Below are 27,570 nucleotides of genomic sequence, written 5' to 3'. Positions count from 1 at the left end.
ATAATTTATGATTGATTTTTAATATAATAATTGAAAATACATGAGTTATAATTATACTAAATATTTTTAATATGTTTTATTTTTATAATTGATTTTTTAATAAATTATTTTTTATTATATTTTTAATTTGTTTTATTTTGATAATTGAGTTATTATTTTAATAATTTATGTTTATATGACTTTTTTCTGAAAACAATAAATGAAAATGATTAATTAATTAAATTTTATTTTTCCCAACAAACAAAACACATTTACTTCCTCAATATTTCATGACGTTTTTATACTAAAATCACCCTAATAAAAATGAATTACATGTTAAAAACTGTTTTAAAAAAATTTACGAATCTAACACATGCAATAAAATGACTTTTAATACGTGGAGTCACATTATTGTAAGACACAAAAAATATTACATCCGTAATATTTTTTATAACAATGTTTAATACGTAAATAAAAAAATTTAGTGATTTTTCGGTAAATACATTATAATGTTATGATTTCACTGCTGAAAAGAGGATGAACCAAATATGACGACAATGAGGAAAAGTGAACAGCCATCTCCGTCTCCATCAGCATTCATTATTTCATTTGGTGTTTTATGCAAGCCACGTGGGCTTCAGCTGCTCTTCTTCAAGCTAAACGCTATCCATTTATTTCCTTTCGCTGATGCTATAAGTAAAGAGTAAGAGACGGTTAGAATAGTTCATTTCTTTTTCGGTTTGGGTATTGCTAGTTTTTGTTTCTGCAAACATAAGTTTGAGTTTTTGAAGTTGAGGTTGACAAAAGGTTACAAAGATGATGCGAGTAGGGGGATGCCTATTGTCCCTTTGGCTGTGCTGTTGTTGTCTCCTCCCGCTGCTTGCTGTTGCCGCCTCCGCTAATACGGATCCTTCCCAAGGTCAGAGTTATTCTTCCTATGACTTCAACAAATTACTAGTTCTTCCCACCATGAGTTATGTATCCTTTTCATGCTAGCTCATCTTGATTACTTATGATATTACATTTATATTCATCAAGATAACAGTAATGGTATTTTCACCCACTTGGCATCCAACTTATTTATCTTCTATCTGATTATGTATGCTTCAAGACAATACTATTGTTTAAGATTAATTTATATTTGTATTTCTATTGGTTCTACATCTAAGTATGTTTTGGTCTGAAAGTTCTCCCATTTTTATATGGCAATCATGAAAAATGATTCCAGAAAGTAAAATGGATGGAAGCAAAATATGAGATAGAGGGAGTGAATCGTATTTGCTTTTGATTTGTCTGGTGTTGAACTTGAAGCCACAGATGCAGCAAGGAATATAATTAGTTACTCGTATTATCACACTACTTAGCATTCTTTCAAGTTTCAAGTCAGTATATGTATGTTCAATTCCCAAAATGCAGTTAATGCATTGCTTGCGGTGAAGAAGCAATTGTTGGATCGCCTGAACCATCTCAGAAATTGGAACAAGGGGGATCCCTGCACATCCAACTGGACTGGAATCGAATGTTCTGATCATCCTGGAAATGATGGATACTTGCATGTTGAGGAACTGTGAGTTTCATTCTCCATATCTACTTTGCTCTACATCTCAGAATTATTCATTTTTTATTTATTATAAGACAAAGTCGTGATCATGTACACAAGGTTATCTTTAACTACCTTGTGTGAAACGATGCAGTCAGCTTCAAAATATGAATCTCTCTGGAACTTTAGCGCCTGAACTCGGCCAACTTTCTCATCTCAAAATACTGTGAGTTGCAGAAGAAAGTGTAGGTTAACCATTCCTGATAAATTTGCATTGGTGCTAACACTTTCTCTTTTAATTTCTGCAAGAGATTTCATGTGGAATGAAATGACAGGGAGTATACCCAAGGAGATAGGACATATATCTACCTTAGAACTCCTGTGAGTTATAGCCAGCAAAGAATTTATTTTTCAAATATGGATCAGAAATTCATTGAAAGTTGTTCCAATAATTTTTTAGTGTTAACTTTCTGTGTGCCATTATGTTTGCAGACTCTTGAATGGAAACAACTTATCAGGTTCTTTGCCAGATGAACTCGGCAATCTTTCAAATATGAATAGATTTCAAATAGACCAGAACAATATTTCTGGTCAAATACCAAAAACATATGCTAACTTGAGCAGTGCGAGACATCTGTAAGTGAATCAACAAGCTAAATGCTATTTCAACTTAACAAGGAGATTAACACTTTTCTACATTTTTATCGGCTTGTTTGTAATGTGCAGCCACTTCAACAACAACTCACTCAGTGGCCAAATTCCCCCCGAGCTGTCTAGGATATCCACTTTGATTCACTTGTAAGATCGTACAAAATGTACTTTTTTCTACCAACTTTTTCTCATGGTTGTGTGTTAGGGTGTACAGTGTGTGTATATATGTGTTTTTGTTGAGAAATTTGGGATAAGAATTTCAAATTCTCTGCAGGCTCTTGGATAATAATAACTTATCTGGATATCTTCCACCAGACTTCTCGAACTTGCCCGAGTTGCGCATACTGTATGTTTTTTTTCTTTATTCATCTTCCTCATTATGTGATTAGTCATGGATCCATTATCTCCCAGGTTTAACTTACTTCTTATTGATGTTATGCTTTTTGCCTTTTTCCTTGTCATACTAAATGTTAATCATTCACCAAAGTCTTAATTAGCATACTTGATAAGGCATGCATGATGCATGTCTCATTTGTTTTCTTCCTCTCTGAAGTCAGCTTGATAACAACAACTTCAACGGATCCAATATTCCAGCTTCTTATGAGAATTTTCCCATGTTAGTGAAGTTGTGAGTGCTAATAAAACATTTTCTTAGTTACTGAAATAATATCAATGTTTATGCTGACAAAGGTTACTGTTCATTGTGTCACTCAAGAGTACTGATTCTATATCATTCTTGTGGTGACCTTCAGGAGTCTTAGAAATTGCAGCTTGCAGGGAGCAGTTCCTGATCTTAGCAGGATAACGAACCTTAGCTACCTGTATGTCTGAGTTAGCATTTAAATTATTATACGGTCTTTATGTTTCCATCATGGGCTGAATTTGTTTTATGCAATGATTTCCATCTTGTTGCAGCCACCTAACTTGACTTCTCGTCTTGTTTCTGTATTCATGCGGCAGGGATCTCAGCCAGAATCTTCTTAGTGGACCCATACCATCAAATAAGCTTTCTGATAATATGACAACCATGTGAGTAAATTGCTAATTTGCAATTGTTTTGTTAAAATTGCTTCAATAATAAATCCTATTTGTATCATTGAACTGAATGTTAAGTTAATCTTGTCAAATTTTTACTGTCGCCTGCTATTGATTACCAAAATGCAAGGAAGACAAATTCCCAATAATAAATCACTCATTGTTAATTGCAGAGATCTTTCAGATAACCAACTAAACGGATCTATTCCTGAAAGTTTCTTGGACCTTCCTTCACTTCAGATCCTGTGAGATTCTATATGCATATTAAAATGCTCTTTACTTCATGTTGTGAAATGATGCATTTAATGTGGATATAGTTGCAGAGTCTAGAACCTAAATGCTGGTTTATTGCCAGATCACTTCAGAATAATTTCCTTACCGGTCCTGTACCTACCAACATATGGAAGAACATGTCATTGAATGCTAGCGCTGTACTTACACTGTAAGATCTGAAAGTGGAGAACTCATATATTCATGCACGTTGCAAACTCATTGCATAATTGCTTTTATTTACTTTCACATTCAAAATGCAGCGATTTCAGGAACAATTCATTATCAAGGATTGAAGGAAATCTTAATCCTCCAGTGAATGTTACCCTCAGGTAAACTTCTTATTTTGCTGGTATCATGCATTATCTCAGTGATATAATGGTTTAACCTTTAATTTGATATTAATCAGATGTATTATCAGTGTATGTTTTACTAGTAAAGAGAAAATTTGAGTAAACTATACCTTAAGAAATTCTTCAAGATTTGAAGAGTTGACTAACAACACTTACTGGATATCTTTTATATGTTTTCCTTGCATTCTCATTGATTTAATGGTTTTCATCTTAGGCTGGTAGCATATCTTCACTTTTTCCACTTATATGTCTAAATGATTTCCATTCTTTTCTTACCTTCATTCATAATGAAATATTGGCATATCATTTTCCACGCATTTGTCTTCAATTTTATTTCTGAACTCATTAAAAATTCAGCGGTTTTTATATAGGCTTGAAGGCAATCCTGTCTGCCGAAATGCGAACTTATTGAATATAAGTCTGTTCTGTGGATCAGCATCTGGAGAGGGGGAAATGCGTGCGGGCTTAAATAACTCAGAAGTGGGATGCCCAAAGCAATCATGCCCTGCAGAGATGTCCTATGAATATGTCCCAGCATCTCCCATTCCATGTGCCTGTGCCGCTCCTCTTAGAATCGGATATCGTCTCAAAAGCCCCAGTTTTTATTATTTTCATCCATTTATCCAGTCTTTTGAGAAGTACTTGACTGGTTATTTGAACTTCAGCCTCTATCAACTGTCAATTGATACATACTTTTGGGAAGGACGACGTCTAAGGATGAATTTGAAACTTTTTCCTAATGTGATCAACCATTCAAATACTTTTGATGATGGTGAAGTTCGAAGAATCAGAGACATATATGCATCATGGCATTTTCCTGGTAGCGACTTCTTTGGACCATATGAGTTGCTTCACTTCACTCTACTTGGACCTTATGCACATAGTATGTATTTCATTTTGCAATTCTTTTTATACTTGATGGAAAATATGCTTTCTTATAACAGTGACATGGTTGAACTAGTTATTGAGAAGCTGAGTTTTACTACTAACATTGTTTGATCTGTTAATGCTGTAGTTGACTTTGGCAATGAAAATGAGGGTATTAGTAAGGGTACATTGGTAGCAGTTGTAGTAGGGGGTGTTGCCTTTGCAGTTGTGATGTCAGTTATTGTAACAGTTTTAATAACAAGAAGACATGCCAGACACCACCGCGCAATGTCAAGAAAACGCTTATGTAAGATTCTTTATATCCAAATATAAAGCCTCCATTTATCGCCATAAAAAGAGTAAATTTCTTAATACACTTTACAGCTACAAAGGCTTCTATGAAAATTGAAGGAGTGAGGGACTTTACATTTAAAGAGATGGTAGTTGCTACTGACAACTTTTCAACTCAAGTTGGACAAGGTGGATACGGAAAAGTGTATAAAGGCAGTTTTTTTGACAAAACAGTCGTTGCCATAAAACGTGCAGAAGAAGGATCATTGCAGGGCCAAAAAGAATTTTTGACGGAGATAAAGCTTTTGTCAAGGTTGCATCATCGAAACCTGGTTTCTCTGGTTGGATACTGTGATGAAGAAGGGGAGCAGGTCTGTTCTTCTGGTCCTAATCGATAAGCACCTGCATTATGTCAATTATGTGTGTCGGGTCTGCATGTGCATTTGTTCTGTCCTTATGAAAGTGGTTTTGAAAAGCCCATGGAAGGCATTCATCTGTTTTTATGTATAAATGTATAAGGGATGACTCAGTTAGAGATATAATTCATATGCTTTGGTTATTGGTGAATTTGTAGATGTTGGTGTATGAGTTCATGCCCAATGGCACATTGAGGGACTGGCTTTCTGGTATGAAATTTTCCGGACTCATTGCTTTACTTAGTTTGAGCTAGCTCATAAGGCTGGTAACGTTGTGGTCCTGGGTAAATATCGTTGCTTGTAACGTTTTATCATAAAATTGATGTAAATCATGGTATGCAGCTAAAGCTAAAAGGAACCTGAATTTTGGAATGAGATTACAAATTGCACTGGGTTCAGCCAAAGGAATCCTTTACCTCCACACTGAAGCAAATCCTCCAGTATTCCACCGAGATATCAAAGCCAGCAACATTCTTCTGGACTCCAACCTTAATGCAAAAATTTCTGATTTCGGTATCTCACGGTTAGCTCCAGTCCTGGATGAAGAAGGGGCTGTGCCAAATCACGTTTCCACAATTGTGAAGGGAACACCGGTGAGTTTAGCCATATTTAGCATGTAAGAGTAAGACTTATTAAATTGTGGGATGAAGGAACTTCAGTGTAGTTGACGTTACTCTTCCAGGAGAACTTTGAATCCCCTTGTTTTAGAGATGAACTTGTACGTATTAGTGGTAATTAATACTGCATGACTGAGTTTTAGTTGAGTGCTTTGTTGTTGGCTGCAGGGTTACCTTGATCCAGAATACTTTCTGACCCATAAGTTGACCGACAAAAGTGATGTATACAGCCTTGGAGTTGTTTTCCTGGAGCTGTTGACGGGTAGGCAACCAATCTGGCATGGCAAAAACATTGTCCGCGAGGTACTTCCATTAGCTGCAAACGCCATGATTTACAATTTTTGTTGTTGTGTATGTGAAAGCTAGTGTTTACAAAACTCAGGTGAAAACAGCGCATGAGTCAGGTACGGTGTTATCTATAATAGACAGTAGAATGGGTTGGTATCCATCCGAATGTATGGAGAGATCGGTTGGTTTAGCCCTGAGTTGCAGCGACAACAATCCAGAGAAGCGACCATCCATGTTGGAAGTGGTGAGGCAGCTAGAATACATACTCAAAATGATGCCTCAAACTGATTTGATTTCTTCATCAACGGATTTATATTCAGGCAAGTCACTGACGGAGCCCTCATCGTATGGAGGCACCAATAGGGAGGCATATGTTTCGTCATCCAGTGTATCGGGAAGTGATCTAGTCAGTGGTGCTATTCCTTCTATTGCACCTCGGTGATCGTCATTAGGATGATGTAAATATGAGTTTAATTTTACTTTAGTAGAGATGACCCAACTGCCAATTCTATTTTCTTCGCCCATCACAGCTTCCAACTGGAAAAGGGTTTAATTTGGGTGGTTACATTTTTCATAGCTACACTATATCTCACGAAAGCTGTGCTATTCTATTGGCCCAAGGTTCTTTTACTAGCAATTATGGTGATTAATGGTTATCGTCACGTGAGGGTAACTTAACCTTTCTTTTATTAAAGGAAAATTTTATTTGAGAAAAAAAATACAGTGAGAAAAAAAAATACAGAGCAGCAAATCTAAAACTTTTTATAGGTTACACTAATATAAATATAATAAAAAATTTATATAAAATAATTCATATATATATATATATATATATATATATATATTAAGCGTTTTTTCCGAAATATTACTTATACCCTATATTATTCCCTGTAAGGCACTTTTAGACTATTTTTCTCGATCTAATACCCTTTGCAGCAAGGCGCGCCCCCTGCAGCGCGTTTTACGTTGAACTGGCGTCACGTAAGGTATATCGCGGGGCAGGGGTTGCATTTTACCTTTAATGTTGACACACCTCAAAAAGGCGAGCCTCCTGTAGCGCACCCTCTGCAGTGCGTCTTAGGTTTAATTACCCACCTATCCTAGCCTTTCACACCTCACCCCCTCTCTATAAATACCCTCATTCTCAATCATTTTCATCACACAAAATCCTCTCAACTTCTCTCAAATACTCTTATATTCTATTTTAACTGTTTAAAGTATATTTTATTATATTTAATATTTTGTTTTAATTTATTTAAGTATTTAAATTTTTTAATATTTTATTTAATTAATTTTTTGCATATATAAAATAGAAGGAGGTCTGCTTCGCTTGGATGGAAATCAAATATCGCGATATTTTACTGATACGGTAATATTTTAACGTTTTAATATAATTTAAATTATTAGTAATAATTTATTTATTTATTTAATGCATGATTATTAGTTTAAAAATTAATTTTTGTAAGTATTTAATTTTAGGAGAGGGACCGTATATTAGATCCTTTTATATGAACCTTGAGTTAGTGATACCTAGTCGTGTCTTGTCGTATTTAGTAGAGGTTGGATTCGATCATATAGGTAGATATGAGGGTCACTGTAAGATAGAACCAGACCTTATTTCTGCCTTAGTGGAGCGGTGGAGGCCGGAGACCCACACATTCCATCTTCCGTGCGGAGAGTGCACGATTACACTTGATGATGTTTCTATGCACCTGGGGCTTTCGGTGGATGGAGATGTGATATCGGGGATGGCGCACGGTTCATGGACTGCTTTGTGCCGGGACTACTTTGTACCCGGACTATCTAGGACGTGTCCCGGAAAGTTTTAACGGTGGTCGGATACCGTTAAATTAGTTAGATGCCAATTTTCGGGAGTTGAGCGAGGACGCCTCTGATGATGAAATTAAAATGTATGCACGGGCATGCATACTGCAGCTGATAGGATGGTTGCTGATGCCGGACAAATCACGCAACAAAGTTCACTGTATGTGGTTGCGACATCTTGGCGATTTTCATCTGGCCGAATCACTCAATTGGAGCTCGACAGTTTTGGCTTTCCTGTACAGAGAGATGTGTCGAGCCACTAACTATAAGAAAAATGCTATCGGCGGATGTCTCCTGCTGCTGCAGTCTTGGGCATGGTATCGATTGCCCTTTTTATGTCCCGTTGTCAAGAACCCATTCGTATTTCCGCTACTATTGAGGTAATTATAAAACTGATTTCGTATATTAATCATTTTATATAGTGTATAATAAATTTTATTTTCCTTGAATAGGTGGACTACTGATAGGAAAAATCATTTGGAGCTACCTGATGATTTAGAAAAAATTAGGGTGCTAATCGATCAGAATGCTGGCACACAAGTATGCATTTTAATGTTTAAAAATCGATTTTAGATTATAGTTGTATAATTAGATTATTATTTTGATAAAAATATATATTTGTTTTAGTTTAAATGTGTGACATATTCTAACGATGATGTGAGGATGGTGATCCCACCTTAGTTAAGGGGCCCATTAAATGTTTGGATGACGATAGTCCTTTTGATCTGTTATGTGATCATCGAGTGGCACTCCACTGATCGCGTGCTCCGGCAATTTGATTGTTTTCAACCAATTCCGGAAGTACCTCGCAATATGGACGAGTTGCATAGCACAGATAGACGCGGCAAGACCGATACAGATTGGCTGGTGAGGCATCATGAGTGGGTCGTGTTGTGGGAGGATCGACATCGGCGCCTTCTCCGTAGAGAGCCTATTTTTATTGACCTCTTGATGGTTGCTGAGGGTTATTATGAGTGGTTCAACAGTAACGGAAAACCGTTTCTGCTTTCTGATGATGCACGAGGGCATACCTTTCAGCGACGTCGATAGAGACGTTCACCGACACATCACCATCGTCCCCTAACTCGTGGGCGGAGAGCATGTGCTTTCGGTTCATCCTCAGCTACACCAGCATGACCTTTACAGCAGCCACCGTCAATAGCGACTTACATACCGCAACTATATGTGATGTAGCCACTGTCGTTCCCTTACCCGATGCCGCCGTCGCCACCGTCACCTGATTTTATGACCCCGCCACCGTCACCGTCACAGAGTTTTATGACCCCTCCTGGAGGATATTATGGGTCTATGTTTGGAGATTCGACTTGGGGTTCATATGCTCACATTTTGGCAGGTTCAGCCGCAGCACAGACACATCCTGTACAATTTTCACACTCAGAGATGTCTGGGTTTTATGAGTTTTCCCAGTTTTCGCAGGCCGGTGGGATAGTCAATCATCACCTCCATGGTCCTTATTCTATATAGGTGCTTCATCGTCATCAACTCCTTATCAACCTAATGTAGTTGCTCAGGACGACGACGACGACGACGGTGATGATGATGACAGCGAGGAGTCACAACCACTAATACGAAGAAATCCTCATCGAGACCGACAGCCACCGCCCTGCGGAACACATTCGCGTCGCATACATCGATAGATTTTATTTTTTTATTATATTTGTATTTAGTTGTTTATTGGACTTTTTTATTGTAATTTTTTTTATTTATCATTTAATACTTACTTTATTTCATTAATTTTGTTGGATTTATTTTAATTTATTTTGTTAAATTTGTTGGACTTTTTGTTAATGTATTTTGGTTAATTTTGTTTATTACCATTTCAATATCAGTTATTGTAATTTGTTTATCATTTAACATTTAATACTTATTGTAAGTTTGTTGTATTTAAAATTATATTTAAATATCAAATTGTTATTGTTTTGATAAAATTTAATAATTGAGTTCGATAACTTTCTTCAGTTTGTCATTTATTATAAGATCGAATGACATTAACTTGAAGTAAATGCAAATTAAAGTACATGAATTCTTATTTTATAAACAATTACATCAGTTCCTCATCAATTGTTACTTTATGACAACAGAAGTGAACATGTTTTTCTAGTATGTCCTGGGTTTCTACAATGCCCACATCTTCTGTCTTGTCTATATCTTTCTCGAATATCCATATCACAATGAATTCGATTTGATTTTGGACGACTACGCTCCCTCAATAAAGTTGGATTTGGTACAATCGGAAGCCAATCCTGAACCTCATCAGGGTCTTTGTCATTACCTATAAGGGAGAACTCAAATTCGTATACCTTAAAAACTTCAGATAGTAGGTATACGGGATCCACAAAACAGTTATAGTCTTTACGTGTATGCGAGCAAGCTGCTATCTTTTGAGAGCATGAATACTTCAGAGCTTGAAAAAACTCGTAGTTGCACGTTCTGTCCCGTAGATTTACTCTTAACGACACAGCTTCAATCCCTTGAAGAGGTCGCAGCAACTATGTGACATGAAACATTTCATGTCTTCTAGAGAAGCTTGTTACAAACATTCCATTTGATGCAACAATTTTTTTGTATCTCTGCAACTAATCTAGGGTGATAGACATGACCGCCTTGCATCCAGGTTTGAGCTTGTCCCCCGAGCTTCGCAAAAAGCGCCCCAAACGAAAATATTTAGTTTTTTCAAGTTGCGGATGAATGTCTCCCCATTGAAGTTGATGTGACGGCACTATGATGCGAATTTTCCATTATGGCGTTAAAATCATTACACATTACTGTAGTCGGGCTGTCAACTTGATCAACTTGTTCAGCCAGCCCATAGTGGGAGCTTAATGACTGACCCCGAACAACACACACTTGAACAAACTTTGCATACATCTCAATATCGTCGTCTGAATAATTACTTTGAGAATCAGCCATCATTTCAACATCATCATTGTTCGATAGTTCGAACGTTGTATAAGTTAATGACAACAATGATGTTGGAAATATGTACTGCAACGACGACATTCTTCTACTACTTCCAACATGAACCTTCCTCGAAATCTTCGTTATCAGCTCTTCAAGAGTTATGTTTCTCTTGAATGATATTTTAACACGCTCATTTGATATGAAAACAACACCAGTTTCATCTTCTCGAATTTCTCCATCATAATAAACAATAGCTGAAAGTCACGTCATTCTTAGAGTTTAAAAGTGCGACAATATTATATATGCAAAAAAACAACTGAAACAAACCTGATTAAATAAATAATATATGAACGAAAATATAACACAATAAATTTTTTACACATAAATACAAATAATTTAAATAATATAATTTTATATTATTACATGCACCGCAAAAATATTTCGACGTATGTTCCCACTTTCCCCTTGAACTGTCACAGAAATTAATTGAAAACAATTACTATAATATTTTTTCAAATAATCATAATAAACAATAAGTATAATAAAAAAAATATTATAACAAAGTTACCTTATAACGAAAGATCGAACGAACTTCTGAATTAAATAAAAGAGGATTGTCGGGTGTTATTTACTGGTTGAAAGGATTGTTGTATTAATTTCTCGGTTGAGAGGGAATTGTGAGAGAGTTTACGGGGAGAGGGCTATTTATAGCCGAGAGAGGATGCTTTAAAGTCGAGAGGTCAGGGTAATAATGCAAGGCACGGTCGTCTAATAATTGAGCATGTGATAATTGAAAAGCGCGGCCCTTGACCCGCGCTTTAGACACGTGTGTCCATGTCAGCGTAAAGCGCACTGCAGGGGGCGTGCCTTACCCCACGTGGTTCCATATCAGCGTAAAGCACGCTGCAGGGAGTGCGCCTTATTGCAAATGGTATTAGATCGGGAAAAATAGTTTGAAGGGTGACTGACAGGGAATATTATAGGGTATAGGTGATATTTCAGGAAAAACACCTATATATTATCTAAAAATATAATAAAAACTTATATTTGAATTAAATCTAGAAAAAATATATTCATTGGATCAATATAATTCTTTTAACATCATTCATGAATATTTTTTATTTAGACAAACTAACTATTTTGTCACCAACCTATTAATTTATGTTTTATTCATTCAACTATTTTTTTTAAAATCATACTTAACCTTACGTTTTGGTTCTGTTTTAGACACATACCATTAAAAATTAACAATAGTGTTAATGTGATATTTTAATTATTTTGCAATCTTTATATGGCATTATCTTATAATGACATATCAACATCACCGTTAATTTTTTAAAGGCGAGTGACCAAAACAAAATCAAAACATAACATTATGTGTTATTTAAAATAAATAATTATTAGATGATCAAAATATAAACTAAAAAATAAGTGGATGAGTACATAAATAATTTACCCTTTTTGAGTTCTCCCATAGGCCTAGATACATGATTAAAGAGGTTAGAGTAATTCAATAATAACATTTGATTAGAATTCAAAGAGCATTAAATACAAATGTTGGACCAGTTCAAAAATTATATGAGTTTCTAATCAAATTAATCTGAAAGGATACATATTGACGTATAATGAGCGCGATAGTGATTTATGATGGTTCATATTATAAAAAATAAATGATTTGTGATTCATTATTTTTAATTTGGACGAAAAATACGGATATATGATTTTTTTAGGAATATATGACATGATTTTATTTTTTTTATCTTTGATAAAAAAATTATTATACATTTTGAATATTTAACGATCACGTGATTATCTCACGACTATATAGAATTGTGTAGGTTAAACTTAAACCATTACCATCACAATAATTTACTTCATGGCCCCGACATATAAATTTGTTAGGCCATATAAACTATTCCTGGTTGAAATCATTGGATATTTGCGATAAAACTCTTCTAAAATGACGAAGTGTAGCATAGAATAATAATACGTACAAGGTGACCTTAAGAAAAATATCACAGGGTAAGATTTTTTGAGCAATCTAGATTAAAATAATTTAAAAATTAATTAACCTTCTGGATTGAAATAATTTTCCAAACACTTCTATTCAATTATGATTAAAAGACTCCTGACGATTCAAGAAATAAATTTTAAAAAATAATATTATTTGAGAGTCACGCTAAAATAAAACAACCAAACAACAGTAATCATACGCAAAATATAGAAAATCATCAATTCATAGTAATCACGCAATTTATTTGCAATCAAGAATAATAAAATAAAATAATTAGTATTAAACTTCTAGTCAACATTCATTGGTCAGTAATAAACATCAATCGATAAGAATAAAAAAATCAATGGCAGCCCATTAAAATTACGTAATTAAATAAAAATATACATATTAATATAAAGTCATGACATGATTGTATTTATAAATATATGTAAAATTCACTAGTACATATAATAATATTTCAAACATAAAATTATCGTAAAGAAATGATGTTTTCGTAATATACTTGCATGAAAAAACATGTAAACGAAAATTGTGTCTCACTGATGATTTCATTGCTGAAAGGAGGGTGAACAGAGGATGACGACAATGGGGTTTGTGAGGAACAGTCAACAGCCATCTCCATCTCCATCTCCATCATCATTCATTATTTTATATGGTGTTTTAGGCAAACCACCGGGGTACATATGCTGTTTCTTCAAGCTAAACGCGTCCGGCACCTCCATTTGCTTCCTTTCTTCCTCCATAGCAAGAAAAGAGTAAGAGATGATGAAAATTTTCATTTCTTTTTTGGTTTTAGTTGTTGTTAGTTTTTGTTTCTGCAGACATGGTTTTGAGTTTTTTATGACTTTTTGAAGTTGGAAAGTTGCGAAGATGATGATGAGAAAAGGGGGATGCCTATTGGCCCTTTGCCTGTGGTGGAGTTGTCTCCTCCTGCTCCTAGCTGCGGTCTCTCCTATTACGGACCCTTCCGAAGGTCAGAGTTATTATTCGTTCTCATCCATTTTACTTCAGCAGATCTCTTACGGTTACTCCATGAATCATATATACTCCATAACAATAACGATATTAGTCTCCCTTGTTTCTTCTTTTTGGATAATTTAGATTTTATCATCCGGTCAGCAGAAATCTGCTAATAAGAAACCATTGCAAACAAAAGATATTTACATCAATGAACCACATTAGCCTCATCTGTACAGTGTTTTATACTCTTCGAAATTTCAGCTCCGGTGACTTGTCTTCAGAGAAATTCTCTACTATTTCGCTCTTTCCAAATCACAGATATGCATCCCATCCCATCTTCAATATATATTAATCATGAAAAACGGTTCTTGAGAAGATAATGGATGGAAGGCAAAAAAAAAAAAAAAATAGGAGATAGGGGAGTACATTGTTTTTTCTTTTGATTTGACTAATGTTAAAGCCGCACAATACAGATGCAGCCAGGAGTATATTAGTTACTTGTATTACATAAAATTCCTTTCAAGTTTCAAGTCAGCATATTCTGTTCAATTGCAGTTGGTGCACTGCTTGCTGTGAAGAAACAATTGTTGGATCCCTTGAACCATCTCAGAAATTGGAACAAGGGGGATCCCTGCACATCCAACTGGACTGGAATTGAATGTTCTGATCATCCTGGAAATGATGGATACTTGCATGTTGAGAAGCTGTGCGTTTTCTCTTCCCACACTTTGCATTCTTCACTTCTACTTTGCTCTTATTTCAATTTCAGCATTATTCATTTTATTGAATATAAAAAATGTTGTAGACAAAGTTATCTTTAAGTGCCTTCTGTAAATTGATGCAGTCAGCTACAGAATATGAATTTCTCTGGAACTTTAGTGCCTGAACTCGGTCAACTTTCTCGTCTCATAATACTGTGAGTTGTGAAATAATGTGTATGTTAACCCTTCCTGATAAATTTCCCGTGGTACTAACACCTATTCTTTTAATTTCTGGAAGAGATTTCATGTGGAATGCGTTGACAGGGAGTATACCCAAGGAGATAGGACAAATCTCGACCTTAGAACTCCTGTAATACTTCTTCTTCTTCTCTTGAATAAAGGAATTAGAGCCAGAAAATAATTTATTCTTTAAAAATGGATCAGAAATTGATTGAAAATTGTTCAAATAAACTTTTTAGTTGTAAATTTATGTGTGGCATTATGTTTGCAGACTCTTGAATGGAAATAACTTATCAGGTTCATTGCCGGATGAACTCGGCTACCTCTCAAAACTGAATAGATTTCAAATAGATGAGAACAACCTTTCTGGTCAAATACCAAAAGCATATGCTAACTTGAGCAGTGTGAAACATATGTAAGTGAATCAACAAGCTAAATGCTATTTCAACTTAACAAAGAGATTAACACTTGTCTACATATTTATCGGCTTGTTTGTAATGTGCAGTCACTTCAACAACAATTCACTCAGTGGCCAAATTCCCCCTGAGCTGTCTCAGCTATCCAGTTTGCTTCACTTGTAAGATCATATAAAATATGCTCTCTTAGATATATATATGTGTGTGTGTGTGTGCGCGCTTTTTATTCTACTAACATTTTTGCATGGTTATGTGTATGTGTATGTTTGTGGTGAGTGATTGGAGATAAGAATTTCAATTCTCTGCAGGCTCTTGGATAATAATAATTTATCTGGATATCTTCCATCAAACTTCTCGAATTTGCCCGCGTTGCGCGTACTGTATGTTTTTTTTCTTTAATCATCTTCCTCATTTTGTGATTAGTCGTGGATCCATTATCTCCCAGATTTAACTTATTTCTTATTGATGTTATGCTTTTTTTCGTTCTCCATATCATACTAAATGTTAATCATTCACTAAATTCTTAATTAGCATACATTGATAAGGCATGCATGTATCATTTGTTTTCTTCCTCTCTGCAGTCAGCTTGATAACAACAACTTCAACGGATCTGATATTCCAGCTTCTTATGGGAACTTTTCCGTCTTAGTGAAGTTGTGAGTGCTAATAAACAAATCATTTTCTTAGTCTTGCAGTTTATTTAGTGATATAATATCAGTAAGAAGGTACATATAATCTTCGATGTTTAAGGTTTGTCTTGATTTTGTATTTAAAGTAATGGAAAAGATTGAACATGCAATATGTTGCACAATCAGGTCAAGAGTACTGATTCTATATTATTTCTTGTGGTAACTTTCAGAAATCTTAGAAATTGCAACTTGCGGGGAGCAGTCCCTGATCTTAGCAGGATACAAAGACTTAGCTATCTGTATGTCTGGGTTACTGTTTAAATTATTGTGTGATTTTCATGTTTCCATCATGAGCTGTATTTGATTTGTGCAATAATGTCCATCTTGTTGCAGCCACCTAACTTGACTTCTCTTGTTGTTGCTACATTCGTGCGGCAGGGATCTCAGCCAGAACCATCTCAGTGGACCCATACCATCAAATAAGCTTTCTGATAATATGACAACCATGTGAGTAAATTGCTAATTTACACTTAAGAATTATTTTGTTCAAACTGGACATCCTTTTTGCATCATATTTAAACTCAATGATAGGTTAATCTTGTCGAATTTTTACTATTACTTTCTATTGATCATCTAAATGCAAGGAAGATAAATTCCCAATAATAAATTACTCCTTGCTATTTGCAGTGATCTTTCAGATAACCAGCTAAACGGATCTATTCCTGAAAGTTTCTCAGACCTTCCTTCACTTCAGACCCTGTGAGATTCTATATGCATATTAAAAATGTTCTTTACTTCCTGTTGTGAAATGATGCATTTAATGTGGATATATTTGCAGAGTCTAGAATCTAAATGCTGGTTTATTGCAGATCACTTCAGAATAATTTCCTTATCGGTCCTGTACCTACCAACATATGGCAGAACGTGTCCTTCAATGCCAGCGGTAGACTTATGCTGTAAGATCTAAAATGGAGAACTCGTTAATCTAAAACGTTGCACTTATTTGATGAGCTATATATTCATGAACGTTGCACACACATTGGTGTTGTTAAATAGAATGATTGGTAATAGTTTTGATTTATTTGCATATTCAAAATGCAGTGATCTCAGAAACAATTCATTTTCAAGGATAGAAGGGAATCTTAATCCTCCGGTGAATTTTATCCTCAGGTAAATATCTTATTTCACATGGTTTCATGCAGTACATCGGTCATAATGTTTTACTAGTAAAGAGAAAATTCGCTGTATCTTGTGTAATGCACAAGAAATCCAAATACCAGAGAAAAGAGAGAAATTTCATTACTAGTCTTTCATTGCCTTCTGTTCATAATGGAAAGTATTGGCAGATTAACAAAAGGAAGTCGTCCTTTTTCACGCATTTTTCTTGAATTCCATTTCTCAACTCCTTACAGTTTCAGCATTTTTTATTTAGGCTTGAAGACAATCCTGTCTGCGGAAATGCGAGCTTGTTGAATATAAGCCTGTTCTGTGGATCTCAATCCAGGGAGGATGAAATGCTTCCAAAATCGAAAGTGGAATGCCAAAATAAATCATGCCCCAGGTCCTATGAATATGTCCCAGCGTCTCCAGTTCCATGTCTCTGTGCCGCTCCTCTTAGAATTGGATATCGTCTCAAAAGCCCCAGTTTTTCTTATTTCCTCCATATATGCAGCCTTTTGGGGAATACTTGACTCGTTCTCTGAACTTCAGCCTATATCAGCTGTCAATTGATACACCGTTTGGGAAGAACAACGTCTAAAGATGTATTTGAAGCTTTTTCCTAGTGTCAACCATTCAAATACTTTTGATGATAGCGAAGTTCGGAGAATCAGAGACATATATGCATCATGGGATTTTGATGGTAGCGATGTGTTTGGACCATATGAGTTGCTCAACTTCACTCTAGAAGGACCTTATGCAGGTAGTAGGTGTTCCATTTTGCAATCCTCTTTATACTTAATGGAAAATATGGTTTCTTATAACGGCGATATGGTTGAACTAGTAACTGAGAAGCTGAGTTTTACCACTAAAACCTATATATCCTTGTGTTGAAAGTTTTAGGATATTATTGGAGTTTCAGATTTAACTATGTTAAGAGTGCTCTTCTGGTTCATCTGAAAAAAAAGAAAGAGCACTCTTCTGGTTATATAGAAATCAAATTAGTGCAAAAATTGTTAGAATATCTTTTTCTTTTTCCAAAATGAGACAACCAATGTTAGCAAATGTAACTTCCTTGGCATGTTATGTCGATGGTACATATTTGAGATGAGCAGGACTGTGCCTTTGGTACTAAGCCGGAATATAACTAGGAAATGCTGAAACTTCATTTAACTCTAAGAATAAAATAGTAAGCCATTAATAGTTGCACCTTGTATTATTATTATTAATGATGCATTGTTTGATCTGTTATTACTGCAGTGCACTCTGAGAATAAGGGTGTTAGTAAGGGCACTTTGGTAGCGGTTGTAGTTGGGGGTGTTGCCTCTGCAGTTGTATTATCTGTTGTCGTAATAGTCCTAATCACAAGAAGACATGCTAGACTTCACCGTGCAATATCAAGAAAACGCAAATGTAAGCTTCTTAGTGGTCAAGGTTTTTCACCAGTGATACAGCCTCCAGTTATCACCATAAAAGGAGTCTAAATTTCTTTTTACACTTTGCAGCTACAAAAGGTTCGATGAAAATTGAAGGAGTGAGAGACTTTACATTTAAAGAAATGGTAGTTGCTACTGACAACTTTTCAACTCAAGTTGGACAAGGTGGATACGGAAAAGTGTATAAAGGCAGTTTATCTGACAAAACAGTCGTTGCCATAAAACGTGCAGAAGAAGGATCATTGCAGGGCCAAAAAGAATTTTTGACGGAGATAAAGCATTTGTCAAGGTTGCATCACCGGAACCTGGTTTCTCTGATTGGATACTGCGACGAAGAAGGGGAGCAGGTCTGTTCTTCTGGTCCTCATCGATAAGCACCTGCATTATGTCAATTATGTGTGTCTGGGGTCTGCATGTGCATTTGTTCTGTCCTTATGAAGTGGTTTTGAAAAGGCCATGGAGGGCATTCATCAGTTTTTATGTATAAGGGATGACTCAGAGATATAATTCATATACTTTGGTTATTGGTGAATTTGCAGATGTTGGTGTATGAGTTCATGCCCAATGGCACATTGAGGGACTGGCTTTCTGGTATGAAATTTTCAGGACTTGTTGCTTTACTTAGTTTGAGCTAGCTCATAAGGCTGGTAACGTTGTGGTCCTGGGTAAATACTCGTTGCTTGTAAAGTGTTATCGTAAAATTGATGTAAATCATGATATGCAGCTAAAGCTAAAAGAAACCTGAATTTTGGAATGAGATTACGAATTGCACTGGGTTCAGCGAAAGGAATCCTTTACCTCCACACAGAAGCAAATCCTCCAGTATTCCACCGAGATATCAAAGCCAGCAACATTCTTCTGGACTCCAACCTTAATGCAAAAGTTTCTGATTTCGGTCTCTCACGGTTAGCTCCAGTCCTGGATGAAGAAGGGGCTGTGCCAAATCACGTTTCCACGATTGTGAAGGGAACACCGGTGAGTTTAGCCATATTTAGCATGTACGAGTAAGACTCATTGATTAGATTGTCGGATGAAGGAACCTCAGTGTAGTTGACGTTACTCTTCCAGGATAACTTTGAATCCCCTTGTTTTAGAGATGAACTTGTACATATTAATGGCAATTAATAGTGCATGACGGAGTTTTAGTTGAGTGCTTTGTTGTTGGCTGCAGGGTTACCTTGATCCAGAGTACTTTCTGACCCATAAGTTGACCGACAAAAGTGATGTATACAGCCTTGGAGTTGTTTTCCTGGAGCTGTTAACGGGTATGCAACCAATATGGCATGGCAAAAACATTGTCCGTGAGGTACTATCATAGCTGCCAAGGCTATTTTTTTATGCATGTTTTACAATTTTGGTAAATGCGATAGTTGTTGTGGATGTTAAAGCTAGTGTTTACAAAACTCAGGTGAATACAGCGTATGAATCAGGTACGGTGTTATCTATAATAGACAGTAGGATTGGCTGGTATCCTTCCGAATGTATGGAGAGACTGGTTGGTTTAGCCCTGAGTTGCAGCAACGACAATCCGGAGAAGCGACCGTCCATGTTGGAAGTGGTGAGGCAGCTAGAGTACGTACTCAAAATGATGCCTCAAACTGATCCGGTTTCTTCGTCATCGGACTCAATTCATTTATATTCCGGCAAGTCACTGACGGAGCCACCATCGTATGGTACCACTGCATATGTTTCGTCATCCAGTATATCGGGAAGCGATCTTGTCAGTGGTGATTGTCCTCCTATTGATCCTCGCTGATCGTCACAGGCAACAAGTGAAATTATCAAGATCATGTGAATTATATTTTGTAATATTGGTGAACAAAAATACTTTTTTATGTTAAAATTTACTGTATAGAATTATATTAATAATGGAGTGGTAATTGAATTTTATATCAATTACTTTTATCTGATTTTTAATTAATATATTAACATTTATATAAACATATAAAACGATTAAAATAATTTGATAATACTATTAATTATCTTTTAAAATAAAAATATTTTAATAATTTACAGGCCGAATAATCTTTTTATATATAATAATTATTGAAAAAATATTTTAAAATTAATAAAATATAATCTAGAAAAATTACATAGAAAATTTACTTTTTATTTTTTTCTAGTTATTTTTAATAATTAAAAAAATATAAATTTTCAACCACCGAATGTTTATGATTATAAATTAAAATTTATTATTATTGTTGAAGTGAAATTCAATCCAATCAAAAACTAGTCCCTCAGCGTCACCGATTTCAGGATTGATTGGTTGGCTGGCTTGGGGGGGGGGGGGTTTCAGCAGCTGGAAACTGGAAAACAACGTGCTGACAAATATAAAATAAATTCTTTCATTTTATTTTATTTTAATGTTGATGTTGTGCTAGTGTTTGTTCCTCTGGAACCCAATTTTCTCTTCTTCGTATGATCACTGAGAAACTCAATAAAAATCGTTGAAGATCTTTTCTCTCTGTTATTTTCGGTAAGTTTGCTTTTTCTTCTTATGTCATCAACCAAATAAAAACTTTGGTTTCTGTCCCTTGATTGCAGAATTCAGGCCTTTCGTTTTCCACCATTAGATAGATTTTCTTCCCTCCTTTCTTTATGTTTTCATTTTCGGTTTTACATGACTATTAGAGACTAATTTGGGACCTGGGAAACTGAAGGTTCTTGCTTCATGTTCGCGCCTTTTAATGTTCATATTATCAATTACCTTTGGGTTTCTTTTAGGGGATTTTTTGTCGTGGAAAGCCTCTGCTGAGTTAAAACGATTATCGGGTTTCTTGTTTCAGATAACAATGTACGGTTACATTATGACAATCTAATTTTCAATTTTGCCTTAAATTTATTGGACTACACACATGAAGGATTTTTGTTATAGTTACTTTTGATGGTTCATTACCCATCATTTCATTGTAAAATACTCAATGACCCTTCCAGGTCACATTTGAGTCATTTGCTTGATCAAACTTCGATTTTCATGAAGTTTTTCATTTTAATTCCAGCTTATATTGCGCAGGTGCGTTTCCAGACATACTGCAGGATTGGCTTCACCAGGGGGGGGATTCTATTTGATTAGAAACTTTCATCGTTGGTGATCGATTTGTTGGAAAAATATAAACAATGCTGTTTAGAGTCAAACATCTGCTTCTCACTTTATTTTTCATCCTTGTCTTCCTTGAATGCATTACAGCAGATAGTCAAAACGAAACTTCAAAAAGGACAAGAGCTCCCCTCAATAATGTAGGTAACAGTGTTATAGGTGGCATCGGTACGGAGGAGGTCATAAGTTTTGAGGATGACAACAAAGTAATGGGTGACTGGAAGGGTAGTCACAGCAGAGTTTCTGCGTCCACAGTTGCACTTTTTGCATTGGCAATGGCTGCAGCAACTGGTTTAGGTGCAGTTCCTTTTTTCTTTGTGGAGCTCGATCCTCACTGGGCGGGGATATGCAATGGAATGGCTTCTGGTGTCATGTTGGCTGCAAGTTTTGATCTCATACAGGAAGGGCAGGAATATGGTGCTGGAAGTTGGGTTGTGATTGGGATTTTAGCTGGTGGCATTTTTATTTTGCTTTGTAAGAAGGTGATCACTGTTCCTTATTTCAGTTATTAGGCTTGATCAATCACCATTTTTTGCCTCACTTTCAATCCTTGTGTTAAAGATACCATCCACAGATTAAATTTCTGTTTCAGACCTTCAATGTTTGATCATGAAGGATCATTATTACTTCTGCAGAGAGTTTCAGACCGCTGACATTGCATGGCATCCACAATGCTGTCTTTTTAACTTGTAATTTTGTGGTATGGTTGTATTTTTAGTTGATATTAAAATCTTAATTTTCCCCCATCTTTTTTGGGTTTCAGTTTCTTGAACAATATGGAGAAGTAAGTATGCTGGATATAAAAGGAGCAGATGCAACTAAAGTTGTTCTTGTCGTTGGAATTATGACGCTGCATTCATTTGGAGAGGGCTCTGGCGTTGGAGTTTCCTTTGCCGGCTCAAAAGGTTATACTCAAGGCCTTTTGGTAACTTTGGCCATAGCTGTACATAACATACCAGAGGGATTGGCTGTGAGCACGGTTCTTGCATCAAGGGGTGTTTCTCCACAGAATGCAATGCTATGGAGTATAATTACATCCTTACCTCAGGTATCTAATCATGTAATTCTGTTTGTCAGGCGTTGAGCACATCTATCTGTATCAAATGAAACTGGAACTTCCAAGATCATGTTGAAAAATAATAGTAAAAGAAGAAATGGTGAAGTAGAAAAGTTCATTAAAATTAAAGACCAGGGAAAATAACTTCAATGGTGGATCAGTGTCAACAGACAATTTGTAGGCACCAACTTGATTTCTAGGGTTTTTGAGAAATCTTACAAACTTTCAAGTGTGATTTATATTACTAGTGGGTGACTACTTTGTTTCATCAGTTAAAATGGGAAAAAGAAGGATAAAAATCAACTATTAAGGTCATGTGAGGGTAAATCAATATAACGTTTGTTCTTATTTGAGTATTATTTCCATGCAAAGTTGGTTTCCTCAAATGGTTGTTTATTCCCTTTAATTTATTTTCTCAAAACCTTTTTCCAGCCAATTGTTGCGGTTCCTTCTTATATATGTGCCGATGCATTTAATAAATTCCTGCCCTTTTGTACTGGTTTTGCTGCTGGATGTATGGTTTGGATGGTTGTTGCTGAGGTTCTCCCTGATGCATTTAAGGTATTTGCTTTTACAATAATCTTTCTAGACCTTCTGTCCTATTCTGATTCATGTCCTATGAAGAACACTTTCATTGGTTAGTTCACGATATAAAGAACTTGCCAAGCTTCTTCACTTTCTCTCTTCTGCAAAGCCTAAAAAGGTTGCAGAACAACTTCTATTGAACAATAAATTGTAAATTGGAAAGATTAATCTTGTTTGACCATGTTTAATTTTTATGCTTTCTTCTCTGCTCTAGATAAATGAATCAAATGATGTTTTCCTCCCTCTTCTATCTTTATTCTTTTAATAGGAAGCCTCGCCAACTCCAGTGGCATCAGCTGCTACGCTTTCAGTCGCATTCATGGAAGCACTAAGCACTCTGTTCCAAAACTTCAGTCATGACTTCAAGTGAGTTAATTGAACTATTGTTTGTTGAGAAGAATATGTGGCTAGATATTACATCATTGCATGAGTAAATTCAGCTACTTTGGGTTTCTTTTGCTATTCTCCATAGTCTATCCTGCATCTTGCTGTAATTACAACCTCTTTATTAGCGATGAATCTGATTTTGTTTCAACAATATTATGCCTTTTTGTCCTTTGTGTTGACACCGTCATAGCTTTCTGCGCATGCTAGTTGATTCAGACGGACTAGGCGGATGTAGCTTTTATTAGGCTTGATACTTGGGCTTGTCACCCTTGATACAATTTGGCCATCTGCTTTTTATCCCTAAATGCTGCCCCTTACTCATAGCTGCTGTATTGTGATTTCATTTTATCTCTTCATTGACTAAATTCTAATGTTTTTGAATTTCCAGTTCTGAGGATGCTTCTGGCTTCGTTGTTTCGTTGCTTTTTGGTCTTGGACCTTTAGTGGGTGGTCTTGTCCTTGTTGCATTTGCTCTTGCTTTCTGTTTTCAGCATGCCTTTCTCATGGGTACTGCATCTGGCATTGCCTTCATCCTTGGTGCCTGGCGACCACTGCAACTACTTTTGTCTTCCAAAATGGGATTCTTATCACTTATGTTGCTACTAACTGTAGGCTGTGCATTTGTTCATGTTTCAAGCTCTGCTATTTTGGTGATTGTTTCTAACAAAAGAACTTCTAATAACCTACCGACACTAACAAGATTTCCAGTAAGTGTTCTCACACTCAAGTCATTTTTAGCATGTGGAGCTGTGGCTTTTCATGCACTTGCTGAAGGACTTGCACTAGGAGTAGCTGCACCAAAAGCATATGGACTTGGCCGGCACATGGTCCTTCCTGTCTCCCTTCATGGGCTTCCCCGTGGTGCAGCAGTGGCCAGCTGCATCTTTGGAGCTACTGGCAGTTGGTATGGCTCTCTCGCAGCAGCAGCTCTGATCGGCTTCATAGGCCCAATATCTGCAATTGGAGCAATATTGGCAGGAATTGACTACAGTGGTCTGGACCATGTAATGGTTTTGGCCTGTGGAGGATTGGTCCCGTGCTTTGTTAGAATAGTTCAAAGAGCAGTAAGGTTAGATATGCGAAAAAGCAGCTGCGGGCTTGCTGTAGGAGTTGGTTTGGCTGCTCTCTGTTTAACTTGCACCAAGTTAGTTTGCTTGCACACGCCTTACTGCAATTCTGCTCCAGAGGCTGTCAGATAAGATGATCGTGCTTAAGCACCATACCTATGGTGCTTCAATACATGCTTGAGTCTGGCCTTTGCATTAGTGTTTTGCGGGTTGTTTTAGTTTGTGGAACAGATTATGGAAAGAGAATGATACGAAGGATTCAATGAGAGGATGGGATTCCGGTCTTTTTGTATGCTAGTTTTAATCTTTTTACACAATTTTAACGGACAAGGAGATCCTTTGGCATTGCTAGTTTGGATTTTCACTTCAGAGCCTTGGCTCTAATCAAGATTGTAACAATGTTTATATTCAGAGAGAGACACAGGATTCTGCGAGAGAATACAAAAGTTACCTTTCTCTTTTTATGAAGGATATAGTAGTAGTAGATGATAATAAATCTAAACCCACGAAATGGCATTAAATCCAGAGATATCTTGGATCTTATTACAAACATTATGATCACATGATACATCCAAGTTACAAGAAAGTCATAGAAAACAGCCAAGGATGATGGGGTAAAAATCACTTTAACAGTCCACTGATTGGGCTACAAATTGTAACCACCATCCACCAACTTCTTCGTGTTTTCTGGCTTCTCTTTAACACTCTGAGACAGTCATCCTTGCTAGTATCACAAATGACATTCCTCCGACTACATTATTTAAGCATCTAGAACCACGACTGATGACTTAAACACCAAGGGGGGAAGTCCCTTGGCCAGTAGAAACTCGACGTTTGATACCTCAAATTGCTGCTAACACCCATGTGTGTAGCCCAGGTGAGGGCATTCAACAAGGTAGGAGGAGGTTTGTTGGGTGTTTCAAAATGGGGATCCATTTTCTTCCTCATCTTGATCAATCCATATGAGATTGCAGTACCCACTAGCCCGGCAGCAAATCCAACAGCAGCAAATAAAGCTCCTTTGTAGACAAAAGTCCCGAAACGCTTCATCAGGGTCTAACCACCTGGTTCAAACATATGACTAGGTGGACAATTTGCAAAGAGAGCAGGGAGACTTGAAGAAGATGCTGAGGCTGTTGGTGCCAAAAGATACATCAGAGTGAAGTTCAAAACGGAACCGACGACCAGAGTTGAGAAAACGAAGCCAAGCTCATTAAGACCAAAATTAGAACGCGTAGACAAGTCCCCAACAACACAAGCACTCACCCCAACCTACTCTTCCATTAAAACCTTGAAAGGGAACTGGGGATCTGCTGTAACTCTGTCCCTCCATCCACTTAGGAGAAGGGCCCAGAACGCCAAAGCCCTTCCCTGAATCATCGTTGGAATCTCCATCTCCTCTACCACCCCGTGGTTTCCATCGTCTCCTCCAGCGCATTGGGTGTGAAGTTTGGGAACGCAAAGCTTATACGGGAACGGTTGGTTTTGAAGGAACGAAACAACACGTGGTGGTTGAGATCGGAGACAGCGAGTATCACTCGTGTTTGGCAATTGTCTCGTCAACTCCGAGAAACGATACCGAGCCATTGCAGCCATTTGATCGATCGATTTGGATTCCTCAAACTCAACTCACAAAGAGCAGAAGAGAAAATTAAGTAAAACGCCTGGGGTTATTACCATGCAGAAAAAGGAAAAAGAGCAAAGATGTAGTTGAAAAGGTTATACCAAAATCTGAGATTGTACTTGCAGAGATGGAAATTGTTGGGCCAAGAGTGAGAAATAGCTTAATTTAGTGATATATTATGAAAAGAAAACAGGGGAATGTTGATGCCTTTGAATTATTTAAGGAAATATATATATATATCAATTATCAAAACCATCTTTAGTTATTGATAATTTTAACAAAATAATTTTCTTATTTGTTAAAAAGAAATTCAATTATAACTGTTAACTACATTTTGGTGTCATGATGCGTTATCGACATCGTAAAATAATTTTATATTATTAAGAATTAAAATGATAGGAAAAGATACAAGGAAAAGTGTAATATCCCAAACTATGGGTTAGCGACCAAATCGTAAATTTTTAGAATTTGGTGATTAAAGTAAAATAGTTGAATAGTTCAATGATTTATTTGAGGATATTTCCTGAAAGTTTATAATAATTATCCAAAGAATTAAAGGGCAAAATGGTCATTTGTCATGAAAGATATTTTTATCCCTTTAATAAGAGATAAAAACTTGTGAAGATGAAAACATTTCATCTTCTTCCTCCTTTCTTCTTCTCCAACCGTGGAAGACTAGGCAAAGGTGAGTTTCTATTTTTGTTGATTATTTGTTGAATTAAAGGTTGGGTTTTGATCACTATATGATAATTAAGCTTAAGAAAAGCTTAATTTGTTCTAAAACAATAAGATGAAAGGTATATGAGAGATTAAAGATTTTGAGTTCTTGAATGAAATCTTGGAATATAATTGATAAGTTGAATTTTAAGTTGAATTTGACTTGTCATCTATGAGAATAAGAAGTTAGAAGTGTTAGAATTCAGTTTGGATAACTTGAAAAATTTGGTATGATTATTGATTTCTATATGGAGAATAGAATTTTGAGGTTTAAGATGAAATAAATGGATAAATTAGTTTAAGTATGTATATTTGAGTTAAGAATAGAAAAGTGAATGAAACATGAAGAATTTAAGTTATTATAGTGAATTTTCGGGCATGAACAATGATTTTCTGGGTTTAAACGAAATTTTTAGATTGTGTAGGGGG

At 36.1% G+C, this 27,570-nt stretch overlaps 2 protein-coding genes and 2 pseudogenes across 5 annotated transcripts; 3 read left to right on the top strand and 1 right to left on the bottom strand.

Moving 5' to 3' along the window:
- Positions 1-703: 703 nt before the first annotated feature.
- LOC120128146 (probable LRR receptor-like serine/threonine-protein kinase At1g06840) lies at positions 704-20,389 on the top strand. Of its 3 annotated transcripts, XM_039145903.1 has the most exons (21): positions 704-898; positions 1,396-1,546; positions 1,674-1,745; positions 1,829-1,900; positions 2,012-2,155; positions 2,246-2,317; positions 2,445-2,516; positions 2,724-2,798; positions 2,923-2,991; positions 3,131-3,199; positions 3,379-3,450; positions 3,561-3,647; positions 3,739-3,807; positions 4,200-4,711; positions 4,844-5,002; positions 5,080-5,357; positions 5,561-5,612; positions 5,745-5,995; positions 6,188-6,322; positions 6,402-6,740; positions 20,355-20,389. In XM_039145903.1, exons 1-21 carry the CDS (start codon positions 796-798, stop codon positions 20,361-20,363), a joined length of 2,862 nt encoding a protein of 953 aa, XP_039001834.1. In that variant the 5' UTR covers positions 704-795; the 3' UTR covers positions 20,364-20,389. The 3 variants fall into 3 exon arrangements, with proteins under 3 accessions (XP_039001834.1, XP_039001835.1, XP_039001833.1); XM_039145902.1 differs by lacking the exon at positions 20,355-20,389 and having other exon boundaries at positions 705-898; positions 6,402-6,831; XM_039145904.1 differs by lacking the exons at positions 3,379-3,450; positions 20,355-20,389 and having other exon boundaries at positions 6,402-6,831.
- Positions 13,607-20,348, top strand: LOC120128145 (annotated as a pseudogene).
- A 445-nt stretch (positions 20,390-20,834) lies between the features above and the next one.
- Positions 20,835-25,215, top strand: LOC120128164 (putative zinc transporter At3g08650). Of its 2 annotated transcripts, XM_039145917.1 has the most exons (6): positions 20,835-21,083; positions 21,621-22,186; positions 22,468-22,752; positions 23,194-23,322; positions 23,615-23,712; positions 24,122-25,215. In XM_039145917.1, exons 2-6 carry the CDS (start codon positions 21,725-21,727, stop codon positions 24,930-24,932), a joined length of 1,785 nt encoding a protein of 594 aa, XP_039001848.1. In that variant the 5' UTR covers positions 20,835-21,083; positions 21,621-21,724; the 3' UTR covers positions 24,933-25,215. The 2 variants fall into 2 exon arrangements, with proteins under 2 accessions (XP_039001848.1, XP_039001849.1); XM_039145918.1 differs by lacking the exon at positions 20,835-21,083 and having other exon boundaries at positions 21,607-22,186.
- A 231-nt stretch (positions 25,216-25,446) lies between these two features.
- On the bottom strand, positions 25,447-26,433 carry LOC120128137 (annotated as a pseudogene).
- Between the last annotated feature and the right edge of the window lie 1,137 nt (positions 26,434-27,570).

This window comes from Hibiscus syriacus, unplaced genomic scaffold (genome assembly GCF_006381635.1).
Source record: "Hibiscus syriacus cultivar Baekdansim isolate YM2019G1 unplaced genomic scaffold, ASM638163v2 tig00110474_pilon, whole genome shotgun sequence".
In the NCBI taxonomy this organism is placed as follows: Eukaryota; Viridiplantae; Streptophyta; class Magnoliopsida; order Malvales; family Malvaceae; genus Hibiscus; species Hibiscus syriacus.
Note: the sequence above shows the minus strand (reverse complement) of the source record. Positions and strands in the feature narration are given on the sequence as shown.

What these genes read in the sequence shown, in the direction of transcription:
- LOC120128146 (XM_039145903.1), top strand. Translation starts at nt 796, where the DNA reads ATGATGCGAGTAGGGGGATGCCTATTGTCCCTTTGGCTGTGCTGTTGT. An exon ending in TCTGATAATATGACAACCAT is followed by an intron (nt 3,200 to 3,378) that starts GTGAGTAAATTG and finishes TGTTAATTGCAG; the next exon opens with AGATCTTTCAGATAACCAAC. An exon ending in CCAGTGAATGTTACCCTCAG is followed by an intron (nt 3,808 to 4,199) that starts GTAAACTTCTTA and finishes GTTTTTATATAG; the next exon opens with GCTTGAAGGCAATCCTGTCT.
- LOC120128164 (XM_039145917.1), top strand. Translation starts at nt 21,725, where the DNA reads ATGCTGTTTAGAGTCAAACATCTGCTTCTCACTTTATTTTTCATCCTT. An exon ending in TAATTACATCCTTACCTCAG is followed by an intron (nt 22,753 to 23,193) that starts GTATCTAATCAT and finishes ACCTTTTTCCAG; the next exon opens with CCAATTGTTGCGGTTCCTTC. An exon ending in TTCTCCCTGATGCATTTAAG is followed by an intron (nt 23,323 to 23,614) that starts GTATTTGCTTTT and finishes TTCTTTTAATAG; the next exon opens with GAAGCCTCGCCAACTCCAGT.